The sequence below is a fragment of the Lissotriton vulgaris genome, chromosome 3_1 (assembly GCF_964263255.1).
Source record: "Lissotriton vulgaris chromosome 3_1, aLisVul1.2, whole genome shotgun sequence".
Taxonomy (NCBI): Eukaryota; Metazoa; Chordata; class Amphibia; order Caudata; family Salamandridae; genus Lissotriton; species Lissotriton vulgaris.
This window is the reverse complement of record NC_141689.1, coordinates 542,482,213-542,507,370: the sequence shown is the minus strand read 5'-3', so window position 1 is coordinate 542,507,370 and position 25,158 is coordinate 542,482,213. Positions and strand designations below refer to the sequence as shown.

Sequence of the window (25,158 nt, the reverse complement as noted above, 5' to 3'; positions counted from 1 at the left end):
TGTATCTTGTTTAAATTGTTGCCACTGCTGGATGCATGAACCTACACTAGCCAGTTTCTCAGTTCACCATAAGTGTTACTCATAATTTTACCTATGTCTCAATGTAACCAGGTTGGGGTCTTAAGATGCTAAAGTGTAGATACTCACAAACATTTTCCGAGGGGGCGCAAAGTATGGTCTGTGGTGAGCCAGAGGGCTGCGTTGAAGCTAGCAGGATGGGAGTGGGGCTTTGTGGGCGGTTAAATGTTGCAGGCTACTTTAATATATTATTTTCCTTTACTCTAGTTAGCTTTTAAATAAAAGCGTCCCCATTTATTGAACATCTTTCTAAATGTCAGTGCTCTCTGAAGTAAACAGCAGCCCAGTGCTGCTGTTAACCCTGGGGCCACATGTGAAGGCCAGGAGGGCCACAGGCGGCCCCCGGGCCGTACTTTGAGTATCGCCGATCTAAAGAGTCCTGCTTTTAATAATTTTATCTGAACAAGAACAATTGCATCTCAGAAGTTATGATGGGCTGAGCTACGATTTTATGTCAGGAAAGTGAAGATCTCTCTGGCGAGGTGGCCAAATTGGAACTCAAAAAACACAAGAACCTCTCCTAGATCATTAAATACCTTTAGGTAATATATCCATTACTTTTCAAATACCATCATTGTCCCACACAGCAAACAATATTAGAAAAACATATAGTTTATTATCTCCAGTCAATCCTAAATTCTTTCATAAAAAACATTCCATATATATGTATACAATACAATTTGATCAACAGAAACACATCAACTAAACTCATACATTTAGACATCCTCTCAGTCACCCACACCGTCATACACCAAAACAAATGCACAGTACAATATTAACAGGACCATGAGTTACAAAAAAAGAACAAGGGCAAATATAATACAAGCAAAGACATGGCGCCGATGCGCGTTTCGGAAAGGACAAATATCCAAAAGTTCCTTCGTCGGGCGCAAGGAAAATTATAAAAGTTTCTCCACAGTCGTGGATCTGTTGAGTTTTCAATAAATCAATCTTTTCAGGGCCTGATGCCAAATATCACAGGGGCTATATCCAGATGCTGGAGATAACAATTATATATATAATCCGAAATGTTTGGGTGGCGCCCGCCACTTAATACAGAACAGTCGATCGCGATCTGGATTTCAAGAGGTGATGCCCTCACGAGCAATCTCGGTGGAACACCGTTGGTACAAATGCCTTAAATATGTAGGATAATTTGAAAGGAACAACGAAGCCAAAAATAACTTGAGGGATATACAAAAAGAGTTTAATTTCCCTTCTCCTTTTCGGGGGTCCAAAGAGAGTACAGCCACTTTCCCAACACAATAAGCGGTCTCAGGTGGTAACCGCTGATAGATTCCTCTGATGTAAATACAGGGGCTGAGAATACAGCAGGAATTCCCGAGATAAGCAACCGTGTAAAGTCACGGCGCAGCAGCACGTCTTTCTCTGATGGGCTGAGCTACGATTATATGTCAGGATAGTGAAGATCTCTCTGGCGAGGTGGCCAAATCGGTAAAGTTAAATATGCATCATTGAGATCTAACCTCATTAGCCAATCTCTTTCTCATTAACGCATTTTATTTATTTATTTAGAAAGCTTTCTATAGCGCGAACATGACCACCGAAGGTAACAGATCGCTTTACAGTTTATACATCAAGAGTGATATAGGCAGTCAAAACAGAACCAACAAAACGAAAGCATCACAGTCTTGTAAAGCCAGGCATTCTCGGGAGCCCTGGCAGCTGGGCTACAAATCTGCGAAGGTGACCTCAATATCCAACGTAATAGCCATTCTAATGCAGGAATTTCTTGATCAAGAGACTTTGATTTCCTTTTTGAAGAGGACAAAAGAAGGATTCACCCTGCCTTCTGGGGGCATCTCCTAACAAATTAATTCCCTCCATCTTGAAGTGGTGATATCCAGCCAACTCATTCAATTCCTTTAGATTTATCACTGGTCACATACCTTGTCTTTCTTCTCGACCAGGAGTATATTGCTGATAAAACCTAGACTAACATCTGTGACCTCCTGAATGGTCTCTTTTGCCAATACATACTCTACCTCTTGTGTCACCAACTTTGAATCTGCCTCTGAGAATCTTATCTCCCAAGATTTCCTGGTCTGCACTGGGGTATCCATAAACTCCAGTTTGTATCCCTTAACAGTTTCTAAATCATAGGGATCCTGTGTCACCAGCCTCCAGTTCCCACAAAACTGGGTCAACCTGCCTCCTACCTTTTATAGAGGTATCTGAAACACTTTTACCTGCTGATATTCCTCTTGGTCTCTTATCTCCTCTGGAAGACTAGCCAAGAAATCTTTGTTTCTGGGGTAGAAATTTTAGTAGGATCCAAAGCCTATCAGGCTGAACCATGTCCCAAGTAGGGTCTTGATGTAGGTTGTCTTCAGCTGAGGAACCAACCCTACATTCTCCCCGCCCTACCTATAACCCTGTCCTGAAACACCTTTTTAATATCCTTTTGGGACTTTTATATGGAGCTAAACACTACAACACATTTGGCCATACCTGTGATAAAATCATCTCTGAAGAGGGGGGTCCCAGAGAGGATGGACCATCTTATTTGCCAGTTCAATCAGTTTTGGATTGATCTTAAGGAGTATACACGTCTTTCTCTCATTAGAAAGAGCAGTGCTAGCCAAATGGCTCTCTGGGCACACTAGTGTAATTCTTTGGCATCAACTGGAATCTCCTTGAGATTGGCACCCTCTGCCATTTCAAACATTTTAGTCAGGGGACCAATCCCGTCCAACAGACAGCCCTGGCAGGATTTCAAGCCTCTATCTTGGCCCTTGCTCTGGTCTTTCCTGCTCTTATTAATAAACACCACTACTGCGGCATCCAAATCTGGGTTCATATTAAACTTATCAGGAAGAGAAGGGCGTGGGCATTCGAATCTCAGCCAAGATCTCACCTCCTTAGGTATCTCCATTCTTACCCAGAAGGAGATGTAATCAGCTGCATGGTGTGACGGTGCCCATAAAGGGGATAGAGGGAATTTTATTGAAAGAGGGTCGAACATTTATTTCCCCCCAAATTATCATCTATGTCCATCTTTGACCCTGCGGGGACAATCAGTGCAGTGGTTTGCTCTGATTTGCTGCACCGAAGGATTATCGTGGTGACCGCTCAAGATAGTTGAAGATACCTCAGATGCGCGTGCGCTCTGTAGCGCCACGCACATGCCCAACAAGGCCTCATTTTGTAAAGGGGATCGATCAACCACCCCCTGGGGAAAATAATTACCCACCTAGATTGTAGAGGATGGTGAAGATCGCCTGAAGACACGAATGCAGAAAACCAGGGGCACATTCTCTCACCTGCAGTGAGTACAATTAAACTTGAAGGATAGTAAGTATAACAGAAATCAAATATTCAATCTTAGCCTCCATGTCCTTGATAACATCCAGATTTTCTGCCTACCAGGCTGTGAAAAATCTACGTTCTTGTCTACACAAACTTTATCTTTTATATACTCTCAGATAACTCAGAAGCTGCAGTGGTGCTCCAGGAACGAAGCATTGACTAGGGACGGGCAGTCTATTAATATCCTCTCAATTTGCACTGCAAATCTGCAGGAACCTTGAATTTTCATAAACTGGCAGTTTCATAAAACTCCCACATAAAAAGCTGTCGGTACCAATGTGGATTGCAGCTAGAAAAGTCTTTACAATTTAAGTGAGGGCTAAATGTTTGCTGTATCTATCACTTGTTCTACTTTCTGCGTCTTAAGTAGTTGCCTATTAATAATCAATTATTGGTGTGATCTCTGTTTTTATTAAGTTTGAGTTGTAAATTACATGACTAGGACCCAAAAGCTAATTGCTTCATGTCCATTTACGACAGTACAACGCTTTGCTAATCTCAGACATGAAAGCATTTTTACAAGGAACATCTTTAAGGTTACCAACACCCAAAAAGTGCTGCTTTATTGTGTTTTATAATCTGTAACCCTTGATCAACCAGTATTACTAACTCTGCAATGGGGTTTGTCTTTTTAAAGATTTTATGGGATCCCCTCTGAAAACTTGAATCGACTGACCGTAAAGCTAGTAATTACCACAAATATTTGAAAGCAAAACAAAATCCAAACAAAGCCCGGGCTTTACCTCCTTGTCCACAGGGCTTAACAGGCAGCGCGTTCGTAAGGTGGCATTACATTTGAACACCTTAATCAGTGCTACGGTGCATTTAAACCCTGATACGGGTCCCAAGTTGCTAAAGCTGCCTCCTTTTCCTCCTGGTGCCTTTGTAGCACGAGGGCCTAACCTAGTTTCACCCAGGGCCTGTTTGTGCTATCCCACAGACCACTGATGTCATTGAATCTTAAGCACCACATTTGTATGATCATTCTAAACCCCTGGGACGTGCAAACCCTAACTCTCACTGAAAATTAATCCCTAGGACAATAACGTTTTACTTGTGGGAAATAGCAGCCACATTTGGAGTGCACCTAGCAGTTGTCATTGGCTGCAACTCCAATAGTGAATTATAATTCAGCATTACCTTTGTGCCGGATGCAATTGCTATGGAGACAAAATAGCAGGTGGCATTGATTGAAGGAAAGTGACAGCTGATTGTATATAAGTGGGCTGTGAAGTGCAAGCAGCCGATCCCTTTACTGCACCGCAGCCGAGTCCCCTGCCTCTTAGTATTAATACTTCTGAGAAGGACAGTGTACCTGTTTTCTTTGGGTAACAGTAAATGATTCTGGGAAAATCACTTAATCTCCCCATGCCTAACAATAATGAAAGCGTCCTTATGTAACGCAATTGGTGCTCATGTAAAGCGCTTAGATACCCGATACCTTCGGGTCAAGTTCGCGCTATAAAAAAAACCCCAAAAAAGGTATAAAACACTTGAAGGGCTTTCAGGGCGAGAAGTGTTGGCAGGCAGATGACTGTCCAGCAAAGGAGAAGGTAGGATGCAAAGTTAGGTTTAGGCTCAGGGAAGTGAAACTCATGCTTCATAGCCTATTTCTTAGAGAAGGCCAATTGAGACTAGAAGCCTAGTAGGGATGGGTTTGAGTTAACGTTGCAGAGAGCATAAGGTTCTGGACATAGTCTACAGTACACAAGGTGAGGGCAGGTGCAGGGACAATTTCAGAAAAACCCTCTTCCCCCCCCCCCCCCCTCTCCCCTTCCCCCTGACACCAGAGGTGTTAAGGGCCTAGACAGATTAGACTGGGGCATCACTATCTGCCTCTGTTCTCCTTTGGAAATAGCCACCGCACAAATAGTGTTTAAATTGGTCAAACCATTGTTGTTTGTTGGTGTTGCTCTTGGAGCATAGCCATTTCCTTTTCAGAGTTCAGTACAGTTTATTTTCTGGAGATTACATGTTCAGCAGTAAACCATTTGGTGTTTTGTGTCTATTCTGACGGGGAGACGGTGTAAATGGCTTCTGAAGTCCACAACGCACGTTATTTACCGGTTCCATATTTCCTGTTGAGGTTGCGCATGGGTGTGATTTCTACTAGGGGTAGAGTCTACAGATATGATGAAAGTCAACGCACAGATGCGTGTGGATTGGTTAGGAATACTTCGAATGCTGAGCATATGCATTAGAGGATGTGATGTTTTTGTGCTCTGCCAGGCTGCTGTTAGTTCTAGGACTTCCTTCCCGAAGATTATCAAAGTGCTGTGACCATTTTTACCAGGTTGAGTGTTAATTTAAAAGTGTTCTGAGTAGAGTCTCTAGATTCTCAAAGAATGTATTCTACTCCCCCTTGTATAGCGATCAGTGCTTAATTTTGCCGCAGGTGGTGGGAACCAACAGGCTTGTTTTGGGGACCAGGACTTGTTTTTTTATCATCAAACTTTGTCCCAGAGCTACAGTGAGAAATAAGCAAGAGAAGGGTAAGAAAACAGTGACAAAGAGAGAAAGTATGGATAAAAAAACCTGCAAGAGCGAGATTAAGAACCAGTAAGTGTAGGGTGCTGGAAGAGTCGGCAGGTGAACTCAAGACTAGGCAGCCTTGTTATTCAGCACCCCTTGTTTTTCAGCACCCCTCACATGGCAGCACTGCCACCGCATGTCTAAAGAAAATCTTTGGGCCTCTGCACTTGACGATTCGCTGTTGCCTTTTTGTTTTGCTACTGCTTTATCTGTTGTTTCTGAATGAATGTGGGTCTGGCAATAATCTAGTTGTATGTGTGTGAGAAAGAGTATAATGGAGTATAGAGGATTCATCATTTGATTCTATTTCTGTGCATCTGTGGAGCATCTTTTATGGGTGTGCTATAGTTTCAGGTTTAATGAGGGTCAGATTATTCGCCAAATCCTGATTCATTGATCAATATATCTTGTCAAAGAAGCTGTGTCGAGTTAGTCATGTATGCGGTCTGTGATTGCCAAAGGATCTGAAATTTGTGAGAAGGAATGATACTGACTCTGGCTTGTGCTCATTTGGGAGATTCAGACCGATGTTTTTACATCGGTGAGGGAAGCGAACGGAGGTTTGGTGATGTGTAATTCATACAGGGATGTTATTTATTTTTTGTTGTAGCCGTCTAATTCTGTGTTTGTGATTCCTGAAAATTTAGCATGTATCCGTGTTAAATGATTGGTGGTGGGGAATGTTCATGATGGTGTTTAAGGATTAATAAAGGCTATTTGTGAGTGGGTGTTGGACGAGGGAAAGGAATTTGAGTTCTGCCTTTTCAGTTTGATATTGCGCCTTTTGATTTTGCACCTTGTGGCTTTTGGTTTTCACTGTGCTGGTACAGTTGATTAGTTTATTCATGTCTCATGATATGCTACCCATGTTTTTTAGGGCTCGCCTATTAATATCCCGCAGGGATATAATAGGCGAGCCCTATTGGGATGAAACCAAGAGCTAAACTAAGCTCTCAATCAAAAAGCGGATTTCCACAGGTGCACGTCCTCGTGCACGAGCTTGCTCGAGCCTTCCGCCTGCCAGCAGCATTTCTCCTCCCCTTACCATTTGCTCCTGTGCTTCCCCGCCCACTGCTTCACACTTCACGGCCACCAGGCCGTTACTCGCATTCTCCGAGAGCTTCAAAGCTCCCCTGGGCTTCTTCCTAGATCAGGATTATGCATGCCGCTCCCCCTTGTTCATTATTTTCGCATCCCTTCCTGTGTGCAATTGAGCGTTTCTACCTGGAAGACTTTGTTGTAGGTTTAGGTAATTCAAGCGCAGGAACGCAACCTTTCTCTGCCACACACAAACATACAAATTGGGTATTTGGGGCGAGAACTGTACTGACAGGCGGCTGCAAGCTTATTTGTGTTTTGACTTTTCGTAAATGGTCACAAGATACGTAATTCATTGGTTTGTCACAGCTCAGACATGCTATTAATTGTTCATGTGTCAGGGCGAGTGTTGAGTTGTCTTCCCTGCGTCTGAGATTTTTACGCTGATTTATTTGCGGAGAAGAACTGCGCTGCTGTATGTCACATCCCCCATTCCCTGTATGCAATCCCAGTCAGGAAAGTGCCCTACAGATGCTCTCGCTGGCGTAACCCGGTTTGTTGATATATAGGGCGAGTGACAACCTCACATTTCCTTTCAGGTACAATTGACTGCAGTTCGCTAATCTAGCGCCCCGGGGCCAGTAGAGTTTTCAATATACCCGTTACCACATATTTTGAAGTGCCATACTCAGGCTTTGGCAAACGAGAACACAATAAAGTTTTTAAATATGGTGTCTCATTATTTATTTATTTTGTAGGTTTTTTTAAAAGTCAAAATAAGTTTGGCATTTTTTATGGCAGACCGACAGCAACTGTTGGAAATAATGGTACATTAAAGACAAATGTTTTAACGCTGCACAGTTTAAAGAACTCCATCTGCATTGTTCAGTTGGTTTATTTCTAGTTATATTCCGTCCTTGTTTAACTTGTGGCCTTCTGTCCGCTATCGTAGTTAGTTTTCATTGTGCCACCCCTCCTCGCAGTTCCTTTAACCTGTAATAGTGTTGCTTGGTCCCAACTTTCACGTTATTGGGAAGCCCAGCTTGTTGCAAGACTTTATTTAGCCATTGAAGCTCGCCTTCTGTCTCTGCCTCACTAACGCTGCCAAATAAGCCCGACCACGCCTTCTCCTCAGCCCACCTGGAAGCATTTACAGTCCTGTGTGCTTTCACTGCCAAATGCCGCTCATTTACACACAATCACTGCATACCCCTTTGCTGCGAAATACCATGGCTTGCTTGAACACTGTGTCAGTGAGGCTTTGAACTAGTTAGGCACATACCTCCTTTTACAACCGGCACCTTGCTTACTACTGGTAAGTTTTATTGAAGTAAAATTTAGGTAGCGCTTTCTGATCTTGATGTGGTGCTGAAGCACTTTGCCAGCGGACCACATTGTTACTCGCTTGCTGCTTCTTTATTTCAAAAAGGTATGTGTTGCAATTATAAGGCACAATACGTGCGATAGTCAGCAACGTGGGTACTATACTAAGCAAATATATACTATAAATTATGGCAAAAGAGCTGCTTACACACAGAAAGAAATGTTTTGCACTTACACACCACATTGTGGGTTCTTGTTGTGCCTTTGTGCCTTCTGTTAGACTCGGTTTTTGTGCCTTTCTGCCCTCTGTTAGACTCGTTTTTTGTGCCCTTCTGCCCTCTCTTGTGCCCTTCTGCCCTCTGTTAGACTCGTTTTTTGTGCCCGTCTGCCCACTCTCACTTTAATTGCAGTTCCCCTGCTACCCAGCTAAGCGGTATGTGGCTACAACACTTATTCATATGTTAGGATACTTAGCACTAATTTTGTCTACATACTGTTATTTGATTCTGATAGAGACTGTTAGTTATAGATTCATTTCTCTAGAGTTTCCCCCAGGTGTCAGTCTGGATTGGGAGATTTTTTCTTCAGCAGTACCCCTACGCATGCATTAGTGGCGTCTGTCGGCTTCGCGTCCATCGTCAATGTGAATGACTGATGCTGCTGGGGTTCATGGCCTCCTGCACCCTGCTGGTGGGTCATGCCAGATGGCTTAGGCGGGCTCTGCAGTGGGACTTGAAGTTCCAGTGGGCGCAGCATCAGGGAAATCTTTCAGACTACGTCCAGATCTCGGAGGGAACTACGCACCAATTGCAGTGGTGGCTCATGAACCAAGATTGGGTCAGAGCCAGATCCCTCTCCATTCCCCAACCAGATCTGAAAGTGGTGACTGATGCGTCACTTCTGGCACTGGGCCGTCACGTGGGAGAGTCTGGTCTCCGGTGGAGTCCGACCTCCATATTGACATTTTGGAGCTTCAGGCAATCAGACTGGCACTGAAGGCACTCCTTCCCTCTGTCGGGGGTAAAGTGGTGCAAGTGTTGACTCGCTGATAACACCACCGCAATGTGGTGCTGCAACAAACCGGGTGGAGTGGGGTTGGGTCGTGGACCTTTTGTCAAGAGGCTCTCCACCTCAGGAAATTACTGGAACATCAGGACATAACCATGTAAATTGAATGTAAATTGATACTTGTATAGCGCACTATTCACCCGCAAGGGTCTCAAGGCGCTTGTACGAATACCGCTGTGGAACCCATCCTGGCTTTCCCTGTGAGGCCTCCACTCCTGGGCACCCCCAAGGTGGAGGCCAGGCATCCTTAGCGTTGTGGGGGCCGTTGTGGAGATTAAGCAAGCTATTGCCCAGAGTTGCAGAGTGGGACTCCATGATTGGAATAGGCACCGAGGCGAGAATTGTCAGGTCCATGGAATTTTTGAGCCCAAGACCCGCAGAGGCGGGGAATTGAACCCTGGTCCCAGGCTAGACCTCTGCATCAGGGACACCATTGCGGACTAACTCAGCCATTGGTGCTTAGTTGATCACAAATGGCACCTCCATTCGGAGGTGGCGCAAGGTTTCTTTCAGTGGAGGGGAGAGCCTTGGTTAGATCTGTTTGCCTCCGATGAGAATGTGCAATGTCAGCAGTTTTGCACGTTGAAGTTTCTACGGCGGCGCTCACTCGGCGACGCTTTTCATTGCGAGTGGAGCTACGGCCTCCTGTATGCCTTTCTGCCTGTACTACTACTGCCCAGAGTGCTCAATAAGACCAAGTGCGACTGGGTTCAAGTCATTCTTGTAGCTCCGGACTGAACAAGAAGAGTCTGGTACCCCAAACTTCTGAGCATCGATCCTTCAATCAGACTGCCCCTTTGGTAGGATCTTCAGTCGCAGCAGCAAGGGACAGTTCTTCACCTGAACCTGTCCAGTCTCCACCTTCTTGCGTGGAGATTGAGCAGCAGCAGTTGACAGCTTTTGACCTCCTGCCCGAAGCCTGTTATGTTATCTTGGCAGCCAGGCATCCACTAAAATGGTATATGCCTGTAGTTGGAACAAATTGGTGGAAATGTGCATAGCAAAGGCTGTGGACCCCCTCTCTGCTCCTCTATCTGAGGCCCTTTTGTATATTCTTTCCTTGGCCCAGCAGGATTCTGCTTTGGGCACTCTTAAAGGATATCTTGCAGCCATCGCTGATTTTCTTCGGTTTCCAGATCAACCTTGGTCTTACAAATCTGTTCCCTCCATCTCATTTTGTAATGCCCCAATGGGACTTAAATCAGGTTTGCACCTTTCTTATGCGTGCTTCCTTTGTGCCTCTTCATGGTTTTCCCCTGGGGTTGCTGACTCTCAAAAAAATCCCTTTGTTGTTGCCATCACTTCTGCTCTCAGGGTGAGCGAGCTGCAGGCCTTATCTTCGAAGCACCCGTTTCGATCTGTCTATCCAGATAAAGTGGTGCTTCGGACCAAGCCTTCATTCCTTCCTAAGGTCGTCACGCCTTTTCATGTGGGACAATCTAACACTCTGTCCATCTTTTATCTACCTCCGCATCCCTCCAAGGAGGAGGAGAGACTCCACTGGCTTAACCTAATGCATGCAGTGTATTTTTATATTGATCACATAAAAGACTTCCAGATGGATGATCAATTTTTCGTCGACTATGTGGGTGCCAAGAAAGTCCTGGCAGAAACAGACCATCTCCCGATGGGTTGTCCTTGGCATCAAAATATGCTGTGCTTTCGCAAAGAAGGGCCCTCCTATGGGGTTGCGTGCTCATTCCACCAAAGCAACGGCGGCGACCACAGCTTTAGCGCATGGAGTTCCAGTCCTTGACATCTGTCTGGCAGCAACATTGACATCCTTGAACACGCTTACCAGACACTACTGCCTGGATAGCCAAGTCCGATGGATTGGGTACTTTGCCCGTTCGATCCTCTAGGACTTTCTGGTTTGATCCTGGTTCGCAAACTCTCCTCTAGGGATGGTATTGCTGGGGTGTCTATTCTAAGATAAGGAATCTTCTGCTTCGGTAACAATGTATCTGGTAGAGACGTATGTTATTTTTAGTTTCTTACCGCTCGGCCCATCCTCCCCGCAAACCTATTTCTAGAGATAGAGACTCCCCTAAAGGGCTCTTGTTTCGAAGCACCAGTGGTCAGTGTCTTTCAAGGCTCTGCGATTGTGGCCTGGAAAGTCGTGTTAAGAACTGACGTCCGTGCGCAAGTAACATATGTCTCTACCAAATACATTGTTACCGAAGGTAAGTAACTTCTTCATATAACACATTTATTTTTTGTTTGGTACTCCAAATATTATGTACAAAGTCAATTTCTTGTTTCCTATTTAATATATGTCTGAGATATTTGCTTTTTCTGTGGTGTGAATTAAATGTCAAGGAGTCATATTATACATTGCTATGTAATTATGTGCTGTAGGGTTTGCCATAATTTAATGTCATCTCTTAAAAACAAACAAACGAAGGGAGTGATGAGATTTAATCAAAATATGTCGATTTTTAGATGGATGAATGTTTGTTTGAAATTCAGAGTATCAAATATACTGTTGTGCGAATTTCCAGAATAAATCTAGATGAGTCATATGCTTGTGCTTAATTATTAAGAATATATTTTGTGTTAAAAATCACTGGACATGATGAAAGGCCTGTTTCTTTTTTAATGAAATTTATTGAAGTACATGTATCAAGCTTGTTCGCCTTCCCTCCTAAAATCAGTTTTGTTGTTGTTTTGTTTGGAGCCCAGACTTTGAATGGTTTCTTTTGCGACAGTACATCGTTCAACATTTTGATGGACATGTTATTTACAAAAGGTCTTTACGAAAGTGAGTACTTGCATATTATTCTATACCCTTTGTTTCTAAAAGAAATCCTTGCTATCTTTTCATTTTGGTAACAGCTGAAAAGTAAAATAGTTTGAAAGGAACAATTAATACCTGTAGAGATAGAACTAAGGCATAAAATAAGGAATGAATGCTGGAAAAATACATAAATATACCTGCTGATGCCAAGCTTAAATGTGAAAGAAAAGCCCAATCTAACTGTGCATCTCAGACTTAAATTTTTCCATCCAGAATTAGTCAAGGATAGGTTCTGATCATTTTGTATGTCTTATGTTATGTTTCATTCAACCACTTCAGCCGCCTCGAGTACTGCAAGAAGGTGAATTCCAGAGGGCCACTGATGAACATGGATGCCAGCTGAGGCCTTGCAGTGACCCAGCCAGCATAGAAAGCTTTAGCACTACTCCGAAGCATGTTTCGGTTTCAATAAGATAGCGTCAGATTTTTTCTGAGTTGGTGTTGCTTCCGGGCGGATGACAAAAGGTTAATTAAAAAAATGGTCTGTACTACTATTCAATGTAGATACATGTAAATCCCATACATGTGAACAAGGACAGAAAAAACAAGGAGCATCTACATTTAGTAATGATTAAAATGATCAGAATAACCATCACTGTGTTAATCCAATTCTCTTTTGAAGTTAAGCAGTGCAAGTGTATCTGTGAAATTAAGCCAGCTTGCACCTTGATGCTTGATTTTGTCCCCCATGCTGTATATTGTGTAGTGTTCAGTTAAACTGTGAATAGTGCTGCAGTCATACTAGGCTCCCACACCAGCCAGATCCTTAAGAATCAACAATGGGATAAAACACACACATCAAGCTCTTATCTTCACCTTCGATCACTCAATCAATCAGCAGAATTTGTAAAGCGCGCTACTCACCCGTTAGGGTCTCAAGGCGCAGAGGGGAGGCGCTACTGCTCGAACAGCCATGTCTTGAGTTGTTTCCTGAAGGAGAGGTGGTCCAGGGTCAGCCGTAGGTGAGTGGGGAGGGAGTTCCATGTCTTGGCTGCCAGGTAGGAGAAGGATCTTCCTCCGACGGTGGATTTGCGGATCCGTGGGACGGAGGCGAGGGCGAGGCTGGTGGATCGGAGCTGGCGGGTGGGAGTGTAGAATGTGAGGCGGCTGTTGAGGTACTTTGGGCCCGTATCGTGGAGAGCCTTGTGTGCGTGGGTGAGGAGTCTGAACATGATCCTCTTGTTGACGGGGAGCCAGTGCAGGTCTCTCAGATGCGCAGAGATGTGGCTGTGGCGAGGGATGTCCAGTATGAGTCGGGCTGAGGCGTTCTGAATGTGTTGGAGTCTTTTCTGGAGTTTGGATATGGTTCCAGCGTAGAGGGTGTTTCCGTAGTCCAAACTGCTGGTGACGAGGGCCTGGGTGACCGTCTTCCTGGTTTCGGTGGGGATCCAACGGAAGATCTTTCGGAGCATGCGCAGGGTGTTGAAGCAGGATGACGAGACGGCGTTGACTTGCTTGCTCATCGTGAGGGAAGAGTCCAGGATGAAGCCCAGGTTGCGTGCGTGGTCCGTTGGCTTGGGTGCGGTGCCCAGGGCAGGGGGCCACCAGGAGTCGTCCCAGGTGGAGGGAGCTGGTCCGAGGATGAGGACTTCGTCTTGTCTGAGTTCAGTTTCAGACGGCTGATCTTCATCCATTCGCCGACGTCTTTCATTCCTTCCTGGAGGTTGGCTTTGGCGGTGGCGGGGTCGTTGGTGAGGGAGAGGATCAGCTGGGTGTCGTCTGCGTAGGAGATGATGTTGAGGTTGTTTTGGCGTGCGATGGCTGCGAGAGGGCTTATGTAGACGTTGAAGAGGGTGGGGCTGAGTGAGGAGCCCTGCGGAACGCCGCAGATGACTTTGGTGGCCGTGGATCGGAACGGGGGGAGGCGGACTCTCTGGGTTCTTCCGTCGAGGAACGAGATGATCCACTCCAGGGCCGCTCCTTGGATCCCGGTGTCGCTGAGGTGCTGTGTCAGGGTGCGGTGGCATACCGTGTCGAAGGCTGCTGAGAGGTCCAGGAGGATGAGGGCAGCTGTTTCTCCGTTGTCGAGCAGGGACCTGATGTCGTCGGCTGCGATGAGGGTGGTCTCGGTGCTGTGGTTCGCTCGGAACCCGGATTGAGAGGGGTCGAGGGATCCGTTGGTCTCGAGGAAGGCGGAGAGCTGTCTGTTGACGGTCTTCTCGATGACTTTGGCTGGAAAGGGGAAGAGCGAGATGGGGCGGAAGTTCTTCAGGTCCGTGGGGTCCACGGTGGGTTTCTTCAGGCGGGCGCTCAACTTGGCATGTTTCCAACTCTCCGGGAAGGTGGCGGATGCGAAGGAGCTGTTGATGATGTTCCGGAGTTGGGGTGCGATGATGGAGTCGGCTTTGTTGAAGATGTGGTGTGGGCAGGGGTCGGTAGGGGAGCCTGAGTGGATGGTGTTCATCAGGCGGGTGGTGTCTTCGGTGCTGACAGGAGTCCAGGTGCAGAGGGTGGTGGAGGGGGGTGCAGGTTTGGTGGATGGGTCCATGGTCAGTGTGCCGAAGCTGTTGTGTATGGCGATCTTGCGGTGGAAGAACGAGGCGAGGGAGTCGCAGAGGTCTTGCGAGGGTGTGATGTCGTTGTTGCAGGCGCTTGGGTTTGAGAGCGCTTTAACGATGCTGAAGAGTTCCTTGCTGTTGTGGGTGTTGTTGTCCAGTCGTTCTTTGAATGTTGTCTTCTTGGTGGTGCGGCTCAGCTGGTGGTGTTTGCGGGTGGCGTTCTTGAGGGCGGTCATGTGTTCTGCTGTCTGGTCGTGGCGCCAGGCTTTCTCGAGGGTGCGGCAAGCTTTCTTGGAGTTTTTGAGTTCGTTGGTGAACCACAAGGCTTTCCTGCTGCCGGGTCTGCTGGGAGGATTCTTCAGTGGTGCGAGTTCGTCTGCGCAGTTGGTGAGCCACTGTGTGAGGTTGCGGGCTGCCTCTTTGGGGTCCGTCGTGTTGGTGGGCGGGTTCTGGCTGAGGGCGGTGGTGAGCTGGTCGGTGGTGATCTTACTCCAGCTTCTGCGGGGAACCTGTTGCGGGTGGTGGTGGGTATGGTTCTCCTGAAGTGTAAGTGGACGCAGCTGTGGTCTGTCCAGTGTAGTCCGGTTGAGTGGCTGAAGGAGATGTGCTTGCTGGAGGAGAAGATGGGGTCGAGCGTGTGGTCGGCGTAGTGCATGGGGTGTTCACCAGTTGCTAGAGTCCGAGGTTGGCGAGGTTATCCAGCAGGGCGGCGGTGTTGCAGTCCTTGTTGTTCTCCAGATGGAAGTTGGGGTCCCCTAGGAGGATGTAGTCCGTGGAGGTGAGGGCGTGCGGACTGACGAAGTCAGCGATGGCTTCGCTGAATTGTGTGCGTGGTCCCGGGGGTCTGTAGATGAGGGTGCCTCTGAGAGTGGTCTTGGGGTCGTGTGTATCTAGAAATGAAGGTGCTCAGCGGCGGTGAGCGTGTCGTCGGAGTTGGTCGTGATGTGGATGGTGCTTCTGTGACGATGGCGATGCCTCCTCTGGTTTGGTTGACGCAGTCCCTCCGGGTGATCTTGTAGCCCTCCGGGATGGCTTTGGCGATGTCGGGGGCTGAGGAGGCGTTCATCCATGTTTCTGTGAGGAAGGCGACGTCTCGTGATGTTGAGTCGAGGAGGTTCCAGAGTTCGACGGTGTGCCTGTGGACGGAGCGGGTGTTGAGCAGGGTGCACTTGAGGTGGTTGTTGCTGGGGCTCGGCTTTGCGGGTGCGGAGGCAGGTGAATTGGCAGGCTTGACAGGTTAAAGGTCCGTGGGTGCGTTTCGGGGTGGCTCGGTAGCAGGCGGGGTCACTAAATTGTTTTGGCCAGTAGAAGATATTTGGCAGGCAGAAAATCTCCTCCAAAATGAGAAATAAGGCAAATCTGAATAAGACTTCAATACGCAATACAGAGAAACAACAGAATCCTGCAATCCACTTGCAACTTGCCTCGATTCAAATGAGATAACTAGTTGCAAGAAAGGATTCAAACAAGGTCAGGATGATAAAGCGCTGTCTCCTTTGAAAACTCAGAAAGGCTTATGATGATGTCTTGAATATTACGTCTTTTCTGTTCTGGGTATTACCCTTCTTGAATTAAAAGTATCAATCACTCAAGAGTGAATATGTGTGTAGAATTCACATTTAGGGGGTAATATTCTGTTCTTCAAAGTGAAAATCAAGTGTGCTTGAATATATTTTCGTGATTAATCTAAACGCTGCCTGTTCTTTTTCAAATTATTTGCTATTGATTTCTGAAGAGTTTCTAAATGGTTGATAACTGCGTGCCTCATTTATTGTTTATTCTGAGACTTTCAAAAACAAAATGGTATAAAAGCTGAACACAAAGATCAAAGAGTTAGAGGGGAATCTTCACTCCAGGTGACAACTGGGCAGGCCGTGCAGAATCAAATCACCCATTCTGACTGGATGCTACCAGGAAGGTAGTCACCTAGCCTTCGTTCGATGAACTTATGAGTGCATCTGGACTCGCACAACAAGAGTGCAGGACTTGATATTATGTTGCAAAGAAAGCCTTACTGTTAAAATATGCTGATGTGAACCATCTCAATCTAAAAATGCGATGTATTTACTGCTGTGGTCGAATTAACTAATGCTTTGAAGGAGCAGAATGGAGATCTAATTATTATAAATATGTTACAAAATAATTTTCTAATCTCTCTAAACCCTTCCAACAAAAATCACCCTAGGGGTTTAATAGGACTCTTACCCACTAGGGTCAAGAGTGGCATGTTTTATATTAGAGTCCATGTCCACATACCTAGTGTGTCTGGACAATCTCAACATTGAGAACAAAGGGAGCTCTTTGGTTGTTATGAGGGATCCTAAAATTAAAATTGTCTGAGGTGCCCAGAAATGTATATTTTTTCAGGGTCACATTGATAAGGAGGAAAACAGGTGGGGACACTCAGTGGGAGTGTTAGCTCTAGTGTCCCAGGCTCAACATGTTTTAGCCAACACACCTGCACATCCACAGGTTCATTGGCATTCGTTAGGACCTATTGAGGATCATGTACAGATTCCTGTCTCACACACTCTTTGTGAGAATATTTGTTGTGAGATACTTATCCACAATTTTCAAGCATGACATACATACCAACCTATCATGTTACCTATATTTTAGTTCATCTGTGGGTATGACACCAATTGTGTTGATGTTTTGCTTTTTGTTCACACTTTGGTGAATGTCCCTACTCCAATTTCATTTGTCTTTATTGTAGTTACAATTCATACTGTATGCACTAGAACAGGGTTTATGTTTAACCCCTCCCATGCTCATGACGAGATCAGCTCGTCATGCTGCACGGTTGCGCTGTGCTCATGACGACCTGAGCTCGTCATGAAGCCGTGGCGCTCACACGGGGGTATAATTTCCCTGCTGTGCTGAACGTTCCACGAAAACGGGTGTGGTCATGACGAGCTCAGCTCGTCATGAGCACAGCGCCACCGTGCTGCATGACGAGCCGAGCTAGTCATGAGCACCGGGGTGCTGTGTGAGCCTCCCTCCCCCTAATTCCCCCCGCACTGTGGGGGAATTACCCCCACGGCGAAGGGGTTAAAATCTTAAAGATGTCTCCTTGATGTTTTAGTGTTCTGACTGTATGACACTAAGTATGAGTGACTCACTGTGAGATTGCATGAGATTGAGTAGGACTGAGTTGAATCGGTAGGGCGAGGGAGTTATAGGAAGGCTAAAGGAAACTAGGTGGGAATGAGAGACTAAATGGGAGTAAGTGAGTTAGAGCGAGACTAATTGAGACTGAGTCAGTCAGAGTGAGGTTGTGTGATTCAGAGGAAGATTGTGTGAGTCAGAATGAGTGGGACTGGTTGATTGAGTGAGTCCCAGTGAATGAGACTCAAAGAAATTAGGTGAGAATGAGTGCTCCAAATAAGGAGTTCCAGTCACACAATTTTTTAAGTTGTGGGCATCCACTCAGAAACTTTCAACTCTCTGCGGACGATTTATTAGTTATTACCTCAGTCCCAGAATCCACAAATTAATTTTTAGATACTTTAATAATGTGCTGGAAGGTTTCAGAGTATACAATCGATATCGTGAAATCCGGAGCTATGTTGAGGAACATTCCACCCAACAGGATGTCCCAACTTCCCACTTTAGTTGGGATTAGAGAACAAGTCAAATATCCTGGTCTGCAAAATCCCAATAAAATAGAACCGTTTTATCAGGATACTTACCTAAATAAATGGACAGAGGCTAAGCAGCAATTGGATCGGAGTCTGATTCCTCAGAAATCAATTATTGATAGTCAACTACACATTGAAATGATTATTCTGCCCAAATAGCTTTTTGTTTCAGCATCTACCCACCCATGTATATTCCAGACTCTCTTTTTTGTGGTCAGATTAGAAAGATAAACAGATTGTTTTATTTGGTAAAACTAAACGTCCCTAATCTCCAGGTAAACATTATTATAGATGTATAGAGAAAGCAGCCTGAGCCGTCCAAACTTAGTAGTACTACTGGGCGCTGGATTGCTGGGTACTCACTATTTGTTTGAAACCATATAGATATGACTATGCACATTTGCCTCCCTCAAGGAAATTATTTTCCCTAGCCCACATATGGCTTTTTAACTAAATGCAACAGTGAAACAAAAAAATAGTTAAGAATAGTGCAGGGTCTCGTACTTCTTTGGCGCAATAGACCATTACAAAAAATGAAATATCCAAAATTTCCTTTGCAGACAGTACTTTGGAATTAGAATACATTTGCCTTACTACAGATCTCTGCTCAGTCCAAAATCAGAGACAATTATTTAGTTATCGATGTGTTGGATGAATTGCAGACTTTCAATAAATTTCAGTAGGTAAGGGAAGAGACATGCAATTTATTTTCATTAGTACTATATTCTAGGCTGAAAGTGATGTTCACCCGTCGTAAGATCTGTGGTTCATGGGGAATCCTGTTTTTAGTGCAGTATATTCTTTTGAGCATCGTTTTGTATTAAACAATTATGTAAAAATGTGAAATACAGGGAGACTGATTGGATCTAAAAAGTAATAATTTGATGGTCTACTAAAGACATTAATGCTAATAATGAACTATGGATAGAAATTGTATTTCTGATAGATGGCACTTTTTCTTGAGTACAATATTGCTGACAGTTTTTTATTATGCTGCATCGTTTATATTATACACTAAAAAAAACTGCCACGAATGTATCCTAATGCTATGCACCGATACCCAGGGTGTAGGAACCAGAGCATGCACATGTTTTATCTGTGTCCAGCATTATCATAATTTTGGTCCCAGATCAGCAGAATACTAGCTAATATCTCTGGTGAGTAGATAACATGTGATCCGATTCTGGCCCATTCGGGGGCAAAAGGGCAATCTGATGACTATCCAAGTTTGAAGAAAAGAATGTTTGTTAACCATATAGATTTGTAAATAGTAGACCATGGGGAATATAGAAATGTTGGTTGCTACTGAACCTGGTTCCAGACTGTTATCCCCTCTCCCTACTACTACTTGCTCCAACGAGACCCTATTGTCACATACCAGGGGGGAGGGGAATGTGAAATGCCCTGGAGTGCAACTCCCTTCAAAAACTAAATTCTTCCCTCTCTTCGGAGACTCCATTTTACCATCAAGTGCACCTTCTCTGCAAGCACAAGCCTCAGCCCAAAGCTCCTGAACTTTCCTCTGATCTGGCCTGGCTCTGAATATTTACAGGCTATGATCGTACTCCCTAACCATGTGGACATACCTTCCTGAGACATCTATGCGATAGTCAGCTCTTCCCTCCCCAATGAGTAGCATTCCACCACCAGTAAAATGTTCATCATGTACCTTCTAAAATACATATTCCAAGATGTTAAATTAATGTGCCCCTGTACAATTGCAGCAGGATCTGTCATCTTTCAAATCTTAAACATCTGCATTGTGCAATAGTAGGTGCTCTTAGACCCCACTCATTCATGTTTGGTGTCTCGCTGAAAATACACTTGCTTGGTTCCTAGCATTTCTCGTCTTCTGGAGTGCTCAGTCCACGGTTGTCACCATCGGTTTCTGCTTTTTCGGCTCTGAGTCTGACCTGGGAACAGAAACCATTTATTTCTGTGATTCCAATCCTTCCTCTCTAACCAGGCCTACTCTTATCACTTTAGTGTTTCTTGACCTGTACTGTCATTGTTCACTGTGGCATCCACTAGGGTTCTGCTATCTTGTAGCTGTTTAACGTGTCTCTCATTCCAGTAGCACATTTCCCTAGGGCATAACCAGTTCACTTCGATTGTCTTGCAAGTTATTTCAATGCACGATAAGTGGACCTAAATTAATCAATCCAAATCTAAAATCTTTCTCCTAGCAAAAGCTTTGGTCTATTATGACCCTCCTTTTTAAAATTTTCATGGAACCAGTTATCACTTGATGGAAATCTCGTCACTTACTAAACTTAATATCATTGTTGCCGCCGCCATCTTCAAACTGGAAACCCTGCGAAGCATCATCCTTTCCCCTCTGTCAGATAATTGCTACTGTTCTATTTAGTTGCTTGGCTAATGCACACTATTTCAGTGGATTATTTCACCATTTCTGACTGTAAACCTTAGTTCTGCAACTATTGAAATGCACGGTTTGAGTGTTGGCCACTGACACAGTTCAGTGGATGAAAAATTACCCTCTGGGGTTCAGCACCATGAAGATTTTAATGTACTATTAGGTATTTTCAGTAACACTGAAGTATTTTGGATTACGATAAAGGGTATTCTTTACTTTTACAGTCACAAAATTCCATGTACATTCAGGAAGATGCTGTACAATCGATTGCAATAGAAGTAGTACAGTATTTGCATGAACACGCATTGCCTCAATGACTAATGCTCCTTCTCTGTGCAGGTGCTTTGGAGGTGCTAGTGGAAATGAGGAGGCAAAACATTAAATTCAGCAGAGAATCATACATACTTGGATTTGCAATCTGCTACAAGCTGGTAAGTGCAGGTCTACTCACGAAACGCAAGTCAAGGGTTTGGAAAGCAAACATTTGAAAGGATTTGTACAAAAAGCTTCTGGAATTTGGTGGCTCAAATACCAAGTAAGATAGTTAATAAACCTTTTCCAAAATGTGCTACAGTAACTCTCATGTAACACTTCTGAGTTAGACGATAATCTCTGCTCCAGTATAATTTGCAAAGATGTTGCTTTTGGAAATGCAAAAGCCTTAACTTTAGATAGGTATAGAATTTTCCTTGGAGATCAAATTGCTTGAAGAAATATAGCTTAATATTGTGTGCAGTTATGCAGAATATTTTATAGCCACCCTTCTGAATTGGCACATATAGAGCTCTTCAGTTAAAAACACATGAAATCAGTTCTCTTCCCACCAGTCCTTTGTCACCAACATTAAGGATTCCAACATGCCCCTTTGTTTTATGTGTGGTTTAAGAGCTTCAATGCAACAAATGTCCTCTTTGAACAACTTTTAGGCCCAGCTGCTATAGCCATGCTTTCACTAATGTAGCAAATATGATGGCATATTTATGTGCTGCATAATTTTATTTAAACATGTGATTACCCTTTTTACATTTTTCTTAATTTCAGAATAGGCAAGAATCTCGCTCGGTCTGTGGCTTGCTGCTGGATGAAATAGACATGAAAGCGGAACATATACCAAGGCAAGCGTTCTGCTTTGCTGCTGCATTGGCTCTGAAACGGGTATAATCTGGTTCTCTTTTTATTTTATTATAAATGTATGAAAGCCAATAGGTCTTGTCTTTATGAGAGCTTTTGGCTTTTTCATTGTCCTTTAGCCATGTTTTAAGTCCGTGCATGGCCTTGTCTAGCATGGCTGAAAGTTAGAAAACATTAAGTTCTATGATGCAGGCAACGCTTTCCATGTCATAGAGCTTTTTTACCTGGTGGGACCATAGGGGGTAAACAAAATGTGGGACGAGACGTGACAGCAACAACAGGGGAGTGGCAGCAACAACAGGGGAGTAGGCGGAGGAGAGGTAAAGCAACAATGCGGGATGGGGGAATGGGGCGGGGCAGGCAACAAAGAGGAAGGGGGATGGGAAGGATATTTGGTAAGCAACAATGCAGGACGGGACGGACGGTGGCAGGCAACACAGTGAGAAGGATGGACAAACACTGCAGGAGGTGAGCAAGCAGCAATGCTCAAAGGACAAGGCAGGCAAACAAGTAAGGAGGGCCGGGTGCAAGTAAAAGAAACTTTAGTATACTTTATTTGGGCAATAGCCATAAAAGCAGATAAAAAAATACATTAAAACAGTACAACTATTGCATCTTTAAAATCATAGCACATAAGGTATTTAGAAGCACACAGGAAAATATAAAGCAAGCAGCATGTCAAAGGATAACACTAATAGTGTTTGAAACATGATCTAGAGAGCCACATTCATAACTCACAGACAACATGTAATTTATAAAGTTGCAACCAGTTGCACAGTACAACCATCACAAGCACAGGGGCAATGCCACTTTGCAGTTAATGTATAGAGTGGCAAGGTCCTAACGCGAAACTTAATATAGAGTGATCTACCAACTGGAGGCTCAATAGGATTGATGTACGTTAACAGATGATAGATGTCTTTAAATTCCATAAAAGCCGAGGTAAGGGCCCCTTCCCCTCCCTCCCCGCCACCCCACCATCCTTCCCTCCCCTTTCCCCCCTCTCTCTTCCCTCCGGTCCTGTGGGGTCCACCATCTGCATGTCTCCAATACAGCTCCTTAAGCATGAACTTGGACGAGCCCACATATTCTCACACCCAATCTCTACTAATCAATGTTTGATATACCCCAGCGGGATTCTAGCAGCCCCAGGGAGTTTTGGGGATTTCTTTTAGGCCCAACCGACAGGGCAATAAGTCCACTGAGCATCAGATCCTCCTCTAGTACAGGACAGGTCTGATTCTTACTCTGTGGACAAGGGGTCGGATGCCAAGTTCCTGCAAAGTGACACGAGTGAGGTGCTGGAAGGGATATTGGCGAGGAGTCTTATAAAATGATTCTCTGTCAATTCCATGTCATTGACTTTGTGCCCCCAGAGGTTCCCCACCATAAAAGGACCTCCCCCTCCCCCCCCCCCGCCCCCCAAAGCTTATAAATTGTAGATTATGTGAAATGCTGGGTTTGTCGGTCTAAAGCTAAAACCATTACATTTCCTCGAAATGCCACCAATATAGTGTTCTAGTCTAAGTTTGCACTTTTGGAACAGGGGAGACCAATCAAAATGCGAATTCAGGGTAAACCCTGGATATGCAAATGTACGGACCCTCTCCAGTGGAAACCTGTTTGGGACTGGGTGCGACCGGGTCGTATGACAAGGATTCAATACCATATATTTAGTTGCGTTGAGGTGGATCTCGGAGCCCTTTCTGTCTGCAGAAGACACCGAACTGGCCCAACCGATTTGAATGTCCATTGGGCATTTCGAGACCAGCAGGGTTTCATCTGCAAACAGGAGTGCTGGGACCTTCCTGTTAGACAGACACGGGGCATGGTGCTTGCACTGCTCCAATGCAGTCACCAAATCATTATTGCATAACGAAAACAAGGGAGAAGCTAAAACTCATCCCCGTCTTATACCCCGGGACACTGGAATGGGATCTGTCCGCTCCTCAGCAGGACCACACCTAACCTGTGCTTAATTGTCCCGGTGTAATCTCCTGAACACATCAATCAAATATTTGGGAACACCCATGTCAGTCAGAACCTTCCACAAGGCCACCCTAGGAATAGGTCAAACGGCAACCGACAAAAATTGCATAGAGACACCACCCAGTAGCGTACTTCAAGTAAATTAGTTGCAATTGAAGCACTTGATCGGTGGTACTGGTCACAGCCCTGAACCCAGCTGCAACACTCCTACGTCCTTTATCCAAGCTTGCAATCTGCTCAACAAAATACGACTACCGCCCTTCCTGGAGCTGTCGGTGAGGCTAATAGGGTGAAAGTTGGACGGAGAGGACCTAAGGCACTTTTTATAAATTGGGACAATTTCAGCCCCTTACCAGGTCTGCTGCATGGTGAGACCATTCATAATATTATTAAAACGAAAGGCAAGATATGGTTTTCAAACACTCTCAACTTTAAACCGTTCCCCCAGTACCTTACCTTTTTTCCCTGGGGTAATACAATCAATAGCCACGGCCAGGGGCGTAGCTTGGTCAATAAGATTGGGGGGATGAAATTCAGATTTTCCAACAATCAGGCTTGCACATAACATTTCAGTACATTATACGATAAGCAGGGTGCATGAGAGGAACCTAAGGGGCAATAGGATTGGTAGGCGTACTAATAGAGAACCACAATATTTTGTAAAATATCCAATATTTTGAGGAGTTTCTAAAGAGTGTGTGTGTGCATTTTTGTCTGTGAGTGTAAACATCCCTGGTGAAGTCTGACTGACATCTTTCAATACCCGACTGAAAGCATCTGAACCCAACTATTTGTTGAAAAATATATTTATTCCCATCCCCTTCACCCCAAGAACATACAGCCCTGGATCCGGCAACTTGACTCACAATCAGCCTGATGGATCAGAACAACCGCAGACGGGCACTGGTTGATTGGCCTTCCTCAACCCGTTTCACTAAGTCTGCCAGACCACCTAGAGGACTGGACAAGGTCACATCAAGTGCCCTGCTGGCAGAACTCATTGTAGTGTCAGCAGGTGGTGGTAGGGCTAGCTCATTCAACCCCACATGACATGCGTACAGACCTGTGAAGTGATAAACGAAAGCTGCAGCTGCTATATTATTACACAGCGGGGCTGGAAAATCTAGGCCCTTATTAGCCACTATTTGCCAAAAGGAGTGGTGAACCTTCCCCTTAGTTTGCAACCAATAATGCCTCCCATTTGGCCACTTCATGATCTCGGTTGGCTATCTCCAATATAGCTTTATAGGAAGCTGTAGCTTCCTGGTTTGCAGCTCTAGTCCCACCTTTAATAGCAGCCGTTAGGGCCCGCCTGGCTAACCGGCATTTCTTGGTATACCTTTTGAGCTCATGAGC

At 44.9% G+C, this 25,158-nt stretch overlaps 1 protein-coding gene across 1 annotated transcript in view; it reads left to right on the top strand.

Annotated features, from left to right (window-relative positions):
- The window catches only part of PTCD2 (pentatricopeptide repeat domain 2), a 193,966-nt gene that overhangs the window by 77,623 nt on the left and 91,185 nt on the right, over positions 1-25,158 (top strand). Inside the window, exons 5-7 of the mRNA XM_086960801.1 lie at positions 12,052-12,130; positions 21,022-21,113; positions 21,724-21,837. Of these exons, the coding sequence (XP_086816927.1) occupies positions 12,052-12,130; positions 21,022-21,113; positions 21,724-21,837 (285 nt within the window). The remainder of the gene's footprint in view (positions 1-12,051; positions 12,131-21,021; positions 21,114-21,723; positions 21,838-25,158) is intronic.